The 16,296-nt window shown below is 37.8% G+C and overlaps 1 protein-coding gene across 2 annotated transcripts in view; it reads left to right on the forward strand.

The window, feature by feature from the left end:
• Positions 1-16,296, forward strand: part of LOC124595970 (non-structural maintenance of chromosomes element 3 homolog) — a 68,675-nt gene that overhangs the window by 28,170 nt on the left and 24,209 nt on the right. The window contains exon 4 of one of the 2 annotated variants that reach the window (XM_047134909.1): positions 11,504-11,635. The exons of the other annotated variant lie outside the window; for it this stretch is intronic. Within the exon in view, the coding sequence (XP_046990865.1) occupies positions 11,504-11,635 (132 nt within the window). The remainder of the gene's footprint in view (positions 1-11,503; positions 11,636-16,296) is intronic. 2 annotated transcript variants of the gene reach the window in all.

The following is a 16,296-nucleotide window of genomic DNA, read 5'->3' on the forward strand; positions in this document are numbered from 1 at the left end:
TGCAATGCTTCAGCAATTCTTAAAGTTGTAAAATCTTCTCCCTTAATTCCAATCCCCTTTCCAGTTCTCATTGATTTCCTTTACAGATTTAATAACATCGAGGATAGGCAGCAACCCTGTCCCACTCTCTTATCAATTAATGCTTCCTTTCATCATCTTCGAACTCTTATAACTACAGCGTGGTTTCTGTACAAGATGTAGATAATCTTTTGCTCCCTTTTAAGTTAATCATTTCAAAGAGTGTATTCCGGACAACATTATCAAAAGCTTTCTTAAAATATACAGGTGCTATAAAGTACAGGTTTCCTTTTTCTATCGTGTTTCTCATGTGTTGTCGAAGTTAAGTCGTAGGGTCGGCGTTGCCTCATCTGTGTTCCTACATTTTTCTGGAACTAAAACTGATCTTCTCCAAAATCAGTCTCATCAAGTTTTCCATCTGTAAACAATTCATGACAGTATTTTGCAACTACGATGTAAAAAAAAACTGATAGTTTGGTAAAATGCACACCTATCACCACCTGCCTATTTTGGAATTGGAATTGTTACATTCTTGTTGAAGACTGAGTGTATTTCACCTGTCTCGCATATCTTGTGTACCAGTTTTCTCATGACTGGATCCCCAAGGATCTCAATAATTATGAGGGAATGTCATCTACTCCAGAGGCTATGTTTCAGCTTAGGTTTCTTAATGCTCTGTGTAATGCTTCACAGTGTGTCTTATCTCCCATGTTAACTGCATCTACTTCCTCTCTCCTTTCTGTAATATTGACCTAAAGTTCATTTTGCTTGTATATTCCTTCTAAATATTCCATTTACCTTCTTTGTGTAGTACTGGCTTGCTGCCAGAGTTCTTGACATACTACAGCTGTGTCTTTTTTTCTCCAAAGACCGCATTCCTTTTTGTATTGGCAGCAACTATATTTCCCTTAGTCATGCGTGTCTTGCATTTTACTCTTTATGTCAATTTTATTTTCTAATTGTGCCTGCTTGTGTGAATATATATGTGTGTGTGTGTGTGTGTGTGTGTGTGTGTGTGTGTGTGTGTGTTTTTTCCTTTCTTTTCTGAAGAAGGCTTTGGTCAAAAGCTCAGTGTATAAAGTCTTTTTGTTGTGCCTGTCTGCATCTCAACATGTCACCTTAAGGCAGGTAGCAATTTACCTTTTAATAATTGATATTCCAACCTGGACTTTCACCCTCTGCCATGCACCTCATGGTGGTTTGCAGAGTATAGATGTAGATGTAAATGTAGACTGTCCAGTGTGTGATTTCATTTCTTAGTTGTCTGTATTCCATTTTGTCTGCTTCGTTTGCTGCATATTTATATTTTTTTTCCTTTTTTCGATTGTTGTTGTTGTTGCTGTTGTGATCTTCAGTCCTGAGACTGATTTGATGCAGCTCTCCTTGCTACTCTATCCTGTGCAAGCTTCTTCATCTCCCAGTACCGACTGCAGCCTACACCCTTCTGAATCTGCTTAGTGTATTAATCTCTTGGTCTCTCTCTACGATTTTGACCCTCCACGCTGCCCTCCAATACTAAATTGGTGATCCCTCGATGTCTCAGAACATGTCCTACCAACCGATCCCTTCTTCTAGTCAAGTTGTGCCACAAGCTCCTCTTCTCCCCAATTCTGTTCAATACCTCCTCATTAGTTATGTGATCTACCCATCTAATCTTCAGCATTCTTCTGTAGCACCACATTTCGAAAGCTTCTATTCTCTTCTTGTCTAAGCTATTTATCGTCCACGTTTCACTTCCATACATGGCTACACTCCATACAAATACTTTCAGAAACGACTTCCTGACATTTAAATCTGTACTCGATGTTAACAAATTTTTCTTCTTCAGAAATGCTTTCCTTGCCATTGCCAGTCTACATTTTATATCCTCTCTACATCAGCCATCATCAGTTACTTTGCTCCCCAAATAGCAATTCCCTCAGCATCACACGACTTAATTCGACTACATTCCATTATCCTCGCTTTGCTTTTGTTGATGTTCATCTTATATCCTCCTTTCAAGACACTGTCCATTCCGTTCAACTCATCTTCCAAGTCCTTTGCTGTCTCTGACAGAATTACAATGTCATCGGCGAACCTCAAAGTTTTTATTTCTTCTCCATGGATTTTAATACCTACTCTGAACTTTTCTTTTGTTTCCTGTATTGCTTACTCAATATACAGATTGAATAACATTGGGGTTAAGCTACAACCCTGTCTTACTCCCTTCCCAACCACTGCTTCCCTTTCATGTCCCTCAACCCTTATAACTGCCATCTGCTTTCTATACAAATTGTAAATAGCCTTTCGCTCTCTGTATTTTAACCCTGCCACCTTCAGAATTTGAAAGAGAGTATTCCAATCAACATTGTCAAAAGCTTTCTCTAAGTCTACAAATGCTAGAAACATAGGTTTGCCTTTCCTTAATCTTTCTTCTAAGATAAATCGTAGGGTCAGTATTGCCTCACGTGTTCCAACATTTCTACGGAATCCAAACTGATCTTCCCCGAGGTCGGCTTCTATCAGTTTTTCCATTCGTCTGTAAAGAATTCGCGTTAGTATTTTGCAGCTGTGACTTACTAAACTGATAGTTCGGTAATTTTCACATCTGTCAACATCTGCTTACTTTGGGATTGGGGTTATTATATTCTTCTTGAAGTCTGAGGGTATTTCGCCTGTCTCATACATCTTGCTCACCAGATGCTAGAGTTTTGTCAAGACTGGCTCTCCCAAGGCTATCAGTAGTTCTAATGGAATGTTGTCTACTGCGGGGGCCTTGTTTCGACTCAGGTTTTTCAGTGCTCTGTCAAACTCTTCACGCAATATCACATCTCCCATTTCATCTTCATCTACATCCTCTTCCATTTCCATAATATTGTCCTCAAGTACATCACCCTTGTATAGACCCTCTATATACTCCTTCCACCTTTCTGCTTTCCATTCTTTGCTTAGAACTGGGTTTCCATCAAAGTTCTTGATATTCATGCAAGTGGTTCTCCTTTCTCCAAAGGTCTCTAATTTTCCTGTAGGCAGTATCTATCTTACCCCTCATTAGATAAGCCTCTACATCCTTACATTTGTCCTCTAGCCATCCCTGCTTAGCCATTTTGCACTTCCTGTCAATTTCATTTTTGAGACGTGTGTATTCCTTTTTGCCTGCTTCATTTACTGCATTTTTATATTTTCTCCTTTCATAAATTAAATTCAATATATCTTCTGTTACACAAGGGTTTCTACCAGCCCTCGTCTTTTTACCTATTTGATCCTTTGCTGCCTTCACTATTTCATCCCTCAAAGCTACCAATTCTTCTTCTACTATATTTCTTTCCCCCATTCCTGTCAATTGTTCCCTTATGCTCTCCCTGAAACTCTGTACAACCTCTGGTTTAGTCAGTTTATCCAGGTCCCATCTCCTTAAATTCCCACCTTTTTGCAGTTTCTTCAGTTTTAATCTACAGTTCATAACCAATAGATTGTGGTCAGAGTCCACATCTGCCCCTGGAAATGTCTTACAATTTAAAACCTGGTTCCTAAATCTCTGTCTTATCATTATATAATCTATCTGATACCTTTTAGTATCTCCAGGGTTCTTCCATGTATACAACCTTCTTTCATAATTCTTAAACCAAGTGTTAGCTATGATTAAGTTATGCTCTGCGCAAAAATCTACCAGACGGCTTCCTCTTTCATTTCTTAGCCCCAATCTATACACCTACTATGTTTCCTTCTCTCCCTTTTCTTACTCTTGAATTCGTCACCCATGACTATTAAATTTTCGTCTCCCTTCATTACCTGAATAATTTGTTTTATCTCATCATATATTTCATCAATTTCTTCGTCATCTGCAGAGCTAGTTGGCATATAAACTTGTACTACTGCAGTAGGCGTGGACTTCATGTCTATATCTTGGCCACAATAATGCGTTCACTATGCTGTTTGTAGTGGCTTACCCGTACTCCTATTTATTTATTCATTATTAAACCGACTCCTGCATTACCCCTACTTGATTTTGTGTTTATAACCCTGTATTCACCTGAACAGAAGTCTTGTTCCTCCTGCCACCGAACTTCACTAATTCCCACTATATCTAACTTTAACCTATCCGTTTCCCTTTTTAAATTTTCTAACCTACCTGCCCGATTAAGGGATCTGACATTCCGCCTTCCGATCCGTAGAATGCCAGTTTTCTTTCTCCTGATAACGACGTCCTCTTGAGTAGTCCCCACCCGGAGATCCGAATGGGGGACTATTTTACCTCCGGAATATTTCACCCAAGAGGACGCCATCATCATTTAATCATACAACAAAGCTGCATGCCCTCGGGAAAAATTACACCTGTAGTTTCCCCTTGCCTTCAGCCATTCGCAGTACCAGAACAGCAAGGCCATTTTGGTTAGTGTTACAAGACCAGATCAGTCAATCATCCAGACTGTTGCCCCTGCAACTACTGAAAAGGCTGCTGCCCCTCTTCAGGAACCACACGTTTGTCTCGCCTCTCAACAGATACCCCTCCGTTGTGGTTGCACCTTCGGTACGGCTATCTGTGTCGTTGAGGCACGCAAGCCTCCCCACCAACGGCAAGGTCCATGGTTCATGGTTTTTCGATTAAATTCACTATATCCTTCGTTTTTTTTTTTAAGGATTACTGCTGAACCTCATATTTTTGCCTATTTATCCTCTGGTTCTTTCACTGTTTCATCTCTTAAAGCTGCCTCTTCATCTTCTGGTGCATTCTTTTCACCTGATTCAGTCAGTTGTTGCCTAATGCTCCCTTTGAAACTCGGCAGCCTCTGATTCTTTCAATTTATCCGTATCCCACCTCTTAATTTCCTACTCTTCTGCAATTTTTTTTTTTTTTTTTTTCAATTTTAATCTGCTGTTCATAACTAATAAATTATTGCCAGTGTCAACATTTGCCCATGACAGTGGTTTGTAGGTTAAAATCTGATTTCGAAATCTCTGTCTTACCAGTATATAATGTGTCTGAAACTTATTGGTGTCTTTAGATCTTTTCCACATATACAACCTCCTTTTGGAAACAAACTGCCACAGACAGTGCAATTTACTCAAATTAATCACAGAACAAAACCACCATTTAACTCTGATGAATGCCTATACGCAAAAAAAAAAAAAAAAAAACCACTGAGGTTTGAAAACAGTTGATAATTCACAGTATATGGTGATAAACTCATACATATTACACTTAACACCATAAAACATGGAGACAGAAAAACGAAAGCATGGCTTACATTAAAATAACATAGAAAATCAGTAAGGTTGTTTATAAATAAAAAATAAATATCAGAAACAGATTAAGTGCTCCAGAAACAATACAAGAAACACATTTACTGCTTGATTTTTCAGTTTTTAAATATGCTAAACTTCCCCAATGTTTCTTATCCAGGTCTCTTACACAAGTAGACAAAAATACACTGAGCTGATGAAAGTCATGGGATACCTCCTAATATCGTGTTGGACCTCCTTTTGAACGGCGTAGTGTAGCAACTTGTTGGAAGTCCCCTGCAGAAATAATCGGACCTCTATAGTCGTTCATAATTGCAAAAGTGTTGCAGGTGTAGAGTTTTATGCATGAACTGACCTCTCAGTTATTTTCCATAAATGTTGGATGGGACTCACGTTGGGTGATCAGGGTGACCAAATCATTCATATGAATTGTCCAGAATGTTCTTTCAACCGATTGTAAACAGTTGCGACCTGGTGGCATGGTGCACTGCCGTCAATAAAACTTCCATTGTTGTTCGGGAACATGAAGTCCATGAATGGCTGCACAAGGTCTCCAAGTAATCAAACATAACCAGTCCATTCCATGTAAACACAGCCCGCGCTATTATGGAGCCACAACTAGCTTGCATAGTGCCTTGTTAACAAATTGGGTCCATGGCTTCGTTGGGTCTGCACCACACTTGAAACCTACAGTCACCTCTTACCAACTGAAACTGGGATTCATCTTACTGGACCATGGCTTTCCAGTTGTGCAGAGTCCAACCAATATGGTCATGAGCCCAGGAGAGGCATTGCAGGTAATGTTATGCAAAAGCACCTGCATCAGTCATCTGCTGTCATAGTCCATTAAAATCAAATTAAATAGCACTGTCCTAATGGATACATTCGTCTTGTGTCCCACATCAATTTCCACAGTTATTTGACATGTTGTTGCTTGTTTGTTAGCACTGACAACTCTATGGAAACCTGCTGCTCTCAGTCATTAAGTGAGGGCCGTTGGCCACTGCATTTCCCGTGGTGAGAGGTAATGTCTGAAATTTTGTATTCTTGGCACTCTTGATGCTTTGGATTCGCTAATGATTTCTGAAATGGAAAGTCCCATGCTTCTAGTGCCAACTACCATTCCGTGTTCAGAGTCTGTTAATTTCATTTGGACAGCCATAATCACATCAGAACTCTTGTCACATGAATCACCTGAGTGCAGATGACAGCTCTGTCCATGGAAAGTCCTTGTATATCTTGTGTACATGACACTGCCACCGTCTGTATACGTGCATATCGCTGTCCCATGACTTAATCATGCTTATACAGTGGAGTTATTTTCAGTTTATTGGGTACTTATTTGCAGATGTTGAGTGAGATATTATTTTAAAAAGTCAACAGCCGAAGCTGTCAGCTGTCTACCAGACTGAAGAGTGTGCCCCAAGTGTAACCTGCTGTGAATGTGTATTGAAAGTGTTGATTTCATTGTCTTCCCTAACAACAGCTAGGATACTTGCCACAGCATGGGAGATATCAAATGCATCACCCCAGCCTAAGCTCTTACAGCATCTGAAGAGTCTCAGAGGCTTATATTGGCTCCCCCTGCAACACATATAGGCCACCTAGATGTTATTGAACATCATATATTTCAACAAAAGTTAAGCAATGCAATACAGCAGATTACTGTTCTACACCTGAACGTAATCAATCCCATTCAGTCAGACATATGCACACACACATTACAAGATATACTGTGGATGCATGGTAATTGGCTCCTCTCTATGCATTCCACTCTAAAAGAGCCAGAATTCCTGAATGGAAAGGATTTATGCAGTCTGCCAGTAACATAGTTAATGTTGAGAGAAGCATAACAACTTTATGGTCACTCTTAATTCACTACCACTTTTCAATACACTGTCAATAAAAGTCTGCAGCTAGGTGCCACATTTACCAATTCAATACTTTTTGCAACATCATTGCATAGATCACTAACCGCATCACACTTATTAATTAAACAGCTGTCAGCCATTTTTTTATAGGAACATGTTTTATTTAAAAGCTCACTTAAAAATAAATACTCGCATAATAAACTGAAAATAACTCCACTATATGAAAATAACAAGCTCGATGAATTTTATCTATTCACATTAGGGAACTGAACAGGAAATACTGGGGAGGTATAGCTTGTTTGTTAACTGAAAAATGAGCGGCACTCATGGTCAGAGAATTCGCCTTTCCCAAAGAATGCTACAACTGACATATAACATGTCTAGATGACTGAGAACAAATTTCTCCTCTAGCATGTAGAAGAGTGTGCAGCGATGTACATAGAATCTGTCCATTTGTATTTTGTGTGTTAGTATTATCAGTAACTCATTCTGTATTCCACGTCAACTAGGGTTGCCAGGTTGTACGTTTTTCCTGTATTCTTACGTTTTTTACTGTTAATTTCCCTTATGTTTTTTATTTCCCCATACAGCACTTTCTTCTGTTTTTTTAGTATTTGGTGCTAAACTATCGCAAAACCCAACACAATTCTTCCCCAGTGTATATATTCACATTAATTTGGTTATATTTGTTATTATTACCGTTCAGATATAGATTTTAGGCTGGTCTACGTTTAAATTGGCACTTCTGACAATCACTCGATCGCATAATCGATAATGTTGTCGATATACTAATTTCCGATTCTGATGTGTACAACTACAGATGTTTGTAAACTAATAAACTTCGTTGCAGTGTTAATTTCTTGAATCCATACAGTCAAAAGTCTAGTTTTCTTAATTTACTTTTGTTCAAGAATTGTAATGAGTTCATCAGCGAAGAAGAAACGTGGCAAGCAACAGCAGTACAGTCAAGTGTACTTGTTAGGCATGGTTTAACGTCTGATAAACATGCTTTTTGTACGTTGTGCAGGAAGGAATTCAGCATTTCTCATGGTGGACAGTTTGATCTCAAGCAACACGCTCAGTACAAAGGACATCAGCTAAAGGAGAAAGCAAGTAGTCAAATCACAAAAGTTTCCAAATATTTTGTGAACTCTTAAGAAATCTGAAGCGAACGTTGTCATAGCTCGTGAGTTAGGACTTTTGTATCACACAGTCAGACACAACCTAAGTTATTCAAGTTTGGATTGTAGCAATAAACTGATGTCATGTATATTCACAGATTCAGAAACCGCTGTAAAACTTTCCTGTGGCAAGACGAAGGCAGAAATGTTGGTGAAAAACATATTAGCATCTAAAAGTGTCAGTGATGTTGTTAATATTCTAAAATCTCCTTAAAATAGTAAGTTTTTCTCAGTAGCAACAGACGCTTTGATTAGAGGCAACAGAAAGATGTTCCCAATTTGTATAAGATACTTCGAACCTTTAGTAGGTGCACAGAACAAACTGTTGACATCTATTGAACAGCCTGATGAAACTTCAAATGCAGTGGCAAAGTTAATTGTTGATAATCTGGAGAGCCATTCACTAAATATTAATAATTTAACTGCATATAGTGCTGATAATGCTAATGTGAAATTTGGCAAGAAACAATCTGTTTATCAATTACTGCTTTCCATGAATTCCAACCTGCAGAAAGACAGTTGTTCAAATCACATGGTTCATAATGCGATGAAGCATGCTATGGAAGAGCTGGAAATGGATGTAGAGAATCTTGTTTTGAAGATCTATAATCATTTCTCAGTATCAGCTAAAAGGCGTGAGGAACTGAAATCATTTTTTTAATTTATGGATTTTGAGTGGTCTGAGATATTAAGGCATGTGCCCACAAGATGGCTGCCCTTAACTCTTGCCATTAACAGATTGATTGAGTGCTGGCCAGCTATAAAGAGCTATTTCAGGAGCATTGATGCCTGTCCAAAGCAACTTGCATCAGTATTTTTAGCTGAAGACCCAGTGAAAGGAATTATTCCTGGAATTTACTTGCATTTTGTGTCAAATATTGGAGGTCAAATGCAAACAGTACCCAAACACCTGGAGAAAAGGGAGCTAAGCATCATTGAATCACATAAGTCTTGCATGATGTATAAGAAGATTACACAAAGAAAGAAGGATAAATTCTATGAGAGTGAAACCAAGAAATTAATGGGAGAGATTTCATCAACATCTCTTAATAAGATTTCGTGTGAATTTGATTCTTTCTTTCACACATTGTTGAAATATCTTGATAACCATTATGACTCCTCAGCTAGTAACAAGTATTCAAGGTTGGAACCTCTTTCTTTGAATGGGGAATTACAATAGTGTGATTTTGAACTTGCAGTGGAAACAATCTACAAGATAGGATCTACAAGATAGGATCTACAAGATAGGAACTACAAGATAGGATCTACAAGATAGGATCTACAAGATAGGATCTACAAGATAGGATCTACAAGATAGGATCTACAAGATAGGATCTACAAGATAGGATCTACAAGATAGGATCAACCTGGATCAGCTATATGAAGAATTTTGTGAAGTGAATGATAACTTTACTAACTGTATCACTAAGGATAGTGATGTTGCATCCAAGTGGGTAAAATTCTTCACAATAGTGCCTCAACAAAAAGTGACAAATATATCTCGGCTCATGTGTTTTATACTAAGCATACCAGGTTCAAATGCATTTGTGGAACGAGTGTTTTCGATGAAGTGGACTGATGTTGGGAACAGGTGTTCACCAGAACTTATAAAATCAGAGCTTCAAATAGTAATAAATTTTGACATGTCCTGCAAAGATTTTTTTAACCAGCTAAAGAATGACAGTACATTCCTACATAAAGCTAAATCAGTTTCAAAATACCATAGTGATATGAAGGAATAGAGCTTAAGATATAAATGTGAGCTATTGTTTGATTGAAAATGGCATTTAATAAAAATATGAATGCACTAGCCATTAGAAAATATGGCCATGAAAAATCTTCCTTTTTTTTGTGAAGAAAGTGGCAACACTAATGTCAACTCACCATGTGAAAAAAAAACACATCCGGGCATGTATATGCACTGCGTCACCCGTGATTCGTAAGACAAGCGGCGGAAGAGTCCGTGTAACCGTATGAAACCCCTTGAAGTTGCTTTTTGTGACATAGTGGACTGGAGAGAGTGAGGACTTGCTGCTCACAACACCGAGCAAGGTGGCGCAGTGGTTAGCACACTGGACTTGCATTCGGGAGGACGACAGTTCAATCCTGTCTCCGGTCATCCTAATTTAAGTTTTCCGTGATTTCCCTAAATCGCTTCAGGCAAATGCTGGGATGGTTCCTTTGAAAGGGCATGGCTGATTTCCTTCCCTCACCCGAGCTTGCACCCCGCCTATAATGACTTCGTTGTCGACGGGACGTTAAACGCTAATCTCCTCCTCCTCCTCCTCCTCCTCCTCCTCCTTGCTGCTCACTCTTCAGTTTATAAACCTATGATAGAGGGAAATGCAAAACCACAAACAGGTGACCCACAGAATACAATTTATCCCTTAATAAGGTTCTACGGCACTTAGCTGTGGTTCCACATTTGATATTTGTTCTCAGCCCATTGCATTTAACTATAACAAATAATTCCATATCATTAAAGCAATATTTTTGATAATCTGTGATTTTTCCATCCTCTGCAATGCAGAAGCTATTACTCCCAGAGAAAAAAGTTTCATTTTGTACTAGGAAACAATTTTTGCTAGGAGTAGTGGCATTAGTTATTAAAGAAAAACATCAAATGTGACCATTGAACTACTCATACCCATGTTTGTATCCCACCAGTCAGTTTTTTTAATAAGTTCTTCATGGCACTACCTTCTATCACAATAACTACACAGATTTTTTTCCCCTTTCGGTCTTTTTTGGGTCTTCTTTGACTGGGCTATTCTAGTTTGTACAAGTATTATGTTTTAGTTTGGTCGTAACTTGCTGCTTATTGAACTCTCTGCTGTTTCAGTGTCAGCTATTAGCTAACACACTCTACTGTAACTCCCACGTTCTCTTCTTTTTATCCCCCCTCTCCCCCCCCCCCCCCCCCTCTCTCTCTCTCTCTCTCTCTCTCTCTCTCTCTCTCTCTCTCTCTCTCTCTCTGTTTCTCAGATTTTGCCCTTAATGTACTGCCAATAAAGCCTCAACAGTGTTTTTTTTTCCCCCCAGCTCCCCTTCCTTTTCCTTCTTGCTCCCAATAAAAGTTTGTACCAATTAAGCTCTTGTATTCTGAATGTTAATCTTGTTTTTTACTTTTTGTATATTCATTTTTGATTATTATTGATTATTAATTCTTTTTAGTCATTAACTGTATGTGTTCCTGTTTCTATCCACCAGGATTTTATTCGACAACTGTATCTGGAATATAGAATTGTTCCAAATACAGATCCTCCAAAGCATGAATTTGCTCTTGGAAAGCGGGCAGAGTTAGAAGTTTCATATCGTGGCCTCTTGGAATTCATGAGCTCTGTATGTGGTATATTTTGTTTATAAAAACTTTATTTATGTAGCAAACTTTTTTAAAACATAATCCGAGACAGGGCTGCCTACTTATCAGTTGTTGAGACAGGTACATGGAGCATTCCAAGTCATATCGTCTGATTTCGGAACATTTTCCTGCTTGACCATCATGGATTTCGATGGTATTTTATGTGAATATTTACTCATGTCTCCAGTGAACATTGGTGAAGTTTAACATTCATCAAAGCAAGACTACTGACCAAGATATAGTCACTTTTTTGACTCTATGTGCAACTTTGGACAGAACGAACGTGAATGAAAAGATTTTTTACAAGCCTTATTTAGCTACAAAATTTTAGTCAAAATCGTCCAAAAAATTTTCAAAGTTGGACATCTTATGTCTCAGGGATTAAAGGCCTGACAGGCTTGAAACTTGGCCTGTAGTAACCTAACAACATAAGGCTCTCAAATATTAAGTTTCATTTATGTACCACTGTACAGTACTGAATAAATTAAGTGCAGAGTTCAAGATTCCATAAAAAGATAAAAAAGGTGGTATTTTTTACCTGATTTATGTGTGTTAGATTCTCCAGTGCGGGCCAACAATGTTAGGTAATTTGAGAGTGTGAAAATTGTGGCAAAAAAGTAAACTTAATACAAATAGGTCAGAAGCACAAGCAAGTCGAGTACAAAAGTTCATTCACATGCTACTTTCTAATAGTCTACAAATTGTCGATAAGATGACAATTTTTGTTGAAAGGGGAAAATAGAGTATATTTGACACTTCTTTTATAAATATCATTTCCTGTTCAGGCTTCAAACCCAGTCTCATTCAAAAAAATGTGTTTGAGGTTCCTCACCCCTCCAGAAGGATTTAATTTCCAAACTGGACTTACAATGCTACATAAACTGAGGCAAAGCAGCTGGAAAGATTATGCTGTGAATGAAGTTTTAATTTCATCTTCTTCTATCCTGTTGATTAAATGTGTGATAAACATATACAAAACAACTTAACAATATTAGGTTTTCCACTGTAAAATATAATTCACACACTGCTTTCCATGTTCTATAAAACCAGTTCAAACTTTATTTCTGTAAAAATTACAAAAAAGGATCACATCCAGTCTACTTGTAGAAAATCTGATTTTCGTAACTGATTTGAAACTAATCGCCATTGGAAAGAGTATATTTTTAAGAATGCAGAAAATCACATTCAATTTTCCAATGTGCACTACCAATACCTGAAAATGACAGATGAATTTTAGGGAATATTCCACAACAATGGGCTACATTTCAACAACCTGTTGACTGTGTTTAGTTGCATGTATTTTTTTCATTTGTGCATTGACAAGTAATATCTCACTATATTGTGTTGGTCCATGGTTTGAGTACTATAGGCACTTCTCCACTGAAAAGTCTGAGGTTAACTGCTAGAGATAGACCTAAGTATATAAAAAGGAAAATTGAACACGTGAAGAATCTGATTACAGACAAAATCTTGTATGCTGCCGGATTTTCTGCGTGAGAGGGGCAACAAAGCCAATTTGAAAAGGATGTTGCCACTTACGTAAAGATTATATTGAAGAACTAAGAAAGGAAACTGATACTTCCAACAAGCCAAGAGAACTAGTGCTACAGACTGTGGTCCCAAAAAGTTGGTCAGTACAGGAAATAGTAGCAAATTATGGCATTGCAGAGCACATTTCAAATCAACATGAAAAAAGGAGAATGGCTTTTATGCTGTTTAGTACAGTATGGTACAAACAGCTCTTTCAGATTAAACAAAAGCAAACACTTTTGTATCTGTATTTGGAAACATTTAACCAAACTGAGACATTTTCTTTTTTACCTGAACACATCCTACTGAATTCTTTGTCTTCCTAAATGTTTACAGCTTTATCATCTTTAATCTTTGCCATCTTTCACTTGTGGTATACATGCGAAAGTTGGCAAAGCTCTGGTGAAATAGCATGTGGTATACATGTTAAAGTTGGCAAAACCCTGGCACAATTGGTCATCAATAGAGTTGAAGACTTTTATGAAGACGATGAATTCGGCAGGATACGTCCAGGTAAAAAAGATAGTGTGTCATTTCAGCTAAGTGGTTCCAAATAAAGATACAAAAGTGATTGCTGTTGCTTAATCTGAAGGAGCTATTCGCAGTGTACCATAATAAATATGGAGCTGAAGTTGGCTTTTCAAAATTTTGTGACCTCCGACCCATGTGCTCCGCACCATTGGTGGTTCTGGTACACATTCTGTTTGCATCTGCACTATACACCAGAATGTGAAGCTCATGCACCAAGATGCTAATATCAAATATGACTAAAAACAACTGACAGAAAGACCATATGTAGTGTGAATTCGAAGGATTGTGTGTTACAAAGATGGGAGAATTATCCTGGTGGATAAGCACACTTTGGAAAAAAATGTTTAATGACTGGGATCGGGAAGGATCAATAGAAATCAAACAGTGTGTCCACACTGACCATGAGACATTGGTAACAAGTGTATTAATGGTTGAAAACATCATTGAAAAACTTGCCATCAAATTTTGGAAGTTGACTAGTCACCATTAATAGCAAAAACACCAATCAATATTTGAAGTTGTTGAAGTGTGACTTAAGAGAAAATGAATTGATTGCTCTGTTGGACTTTGCTGAAAGTTAGTTGCTTGTTGTCCAAAATGCTGCTCAGGGATTTCGTTGGGGAAATTTGCAAGCTGCATATTTTGTTGTCAATGGGGGCATGTTGTGAACTGTTAGTTGTTAAATTATTTCAGATCACTTGCAACATGATATAATATCTGTACATGCATTTATTTGAAAATTGACAGACTTTAAATTGAAGAGAGCAAAAAGTTTCAAGAAGACAGATGATGAGAAAGCAGCACAGTTGGAGATACAAAAAAGCTTCATGAATTTCAGCCAGTTGATTCCACCTCAGTTTATATCAGCAAAGTTTCTAGGGACACAAATTTTGTTGCCAGAGTATTCAGTGCAGACATGCTAAGTCTGGAATTGACGGAGTTGTTACCTGGCCATTACATTGCCTGTGTATTGGAAACGAATGCTGGATTGGCAACATTATTGACATATCAACGCAACAAAATGATGCACTGGTGAAATTTACACATTCTAATTTTACTGGCCCGGAAGATAGGATACTTGTTGGGTACCAAAACACCACCTCATTTCTATGCTCTAGCTCCTTCAGTATCATAATCTGGCTGACAGTATCAGTTTAAAGAAAACCAACTCCAGAAAGTGGCTCAGAAATTTCAAAAAATGTAAACAACAATGCTGAGGAGTTTGAAATAAAAATTGATATTTCCTTTTACTTGCTGCCTATGTGAGGTATACCGTCAGATCTGAGAATCGGAGAAAATGTATTAGCAGATGGCTTTGTAAGCAGACGGGTATCATCACAAGGCTTTGGAACCTAAATTAAGAAACCAGATTGCAGGCTTGGGAAGTGGAAGTGGAACAGGCACGTAATGATTGTATTAGGGAAGGCAAATGGCTGACATCGGTTTATTGGGAGAATTTTAGAAAAGTGTGGTTTATCTATTAAGGAGACAGCATATGGGACACTAATGTGACCCGTTCCTGAGTACTGTTAAATTATTTGAAGCAGTCCAGAGATGAGTTGCTCTATGTGTTGCCAATGGATTCAAACAATATGCAAGTATTACAGAGATGTTGTGAGAACTTGAATGGAAATCCTTGGAGGGAAGTCGGGGTTCTTTACAAGGAACATGTAACAACCATGAAGGTATAAGACGAGAGATAATGGCTTGTACATAGACATAGATATAGTTATTTTCCCTCATTCTGTTTGCGAGTGGAACAGGAAAGGAAAACACTAGTAGTGGCACAGGTGTGTCATACACTGTGTGAAGGCATGTAGAGTATGTATGTAGAATTATAAGAAATCCATCCATAGCTGGTATTGCCCAGCTATCGAGCGTTACCCGTATGGAGTTGCTGGTTCATGTTCTTGAACTGATAGTGTCAATGTTACCATGGACCAAAGCAGTATAGTGAGGTATTACTTGTCATTTTAAAAGTAAAAACCTTGTGCAACAAAATACAGAGAACAATTTACTGCAATGTATGTACACTGTTGCCCTGGTACATTCCCTCAGATTTGTCCATTGTTTCAGGTCTTTGTTTGCACATATTGGAAAATTGAATGCGATATTATAAATTCTTGAAAACATGCTCATTCCCACTGTGATTAGTTTGAAATCAGTTGTGGAAAACAGATTTTCAAAAAATAGAGTGAATGTGATCTATTTTTATAATTTTTATGAAAAACAAGTGTGAACTCATTGTGTAGAAATTTATAAAGCAATACGTGAATGACATTTCATATTAGAGAACCTTGTGTCCAAAGTTTCAGGTTTATCACGCCTTTAATAAATGAGATATAAGAAGCCAAAGTTAAAACATTATTTGCAGTGCGATTTTTCTGGCTACTGTACATCGTACATTGTTGGCCCTTTGGCAATTAATCCCATTTAACAGAAAATGCTATTTGTAAAAGAAGTGTGAAATATACCTTATTTGCCCATTTTCACAAAAATCATAATCATTTTGACAAATTTGTAGATTGTTGGAAAACAGTAGGTGAATGAGATTTTGTATTCCAAATCCTTGTGCTACCCA

The sequence above is a fragment of the Schistocerca americana genome, chromosome 2 (assembly GCF_021461395.2).
Source record: "Schistocerca americana isolate TAMUIC-IGC-003095 chromosome 2, iqSchAmer2.1, whole genome shotgun sequence".
NCBI classification, from domain to species: domain Eukaryota; kingdom Metazoa; phylum Arthropoda; class Insecta; order Orthoptera; family Acrididae; genus Schistocerca; species Schistocerca americana.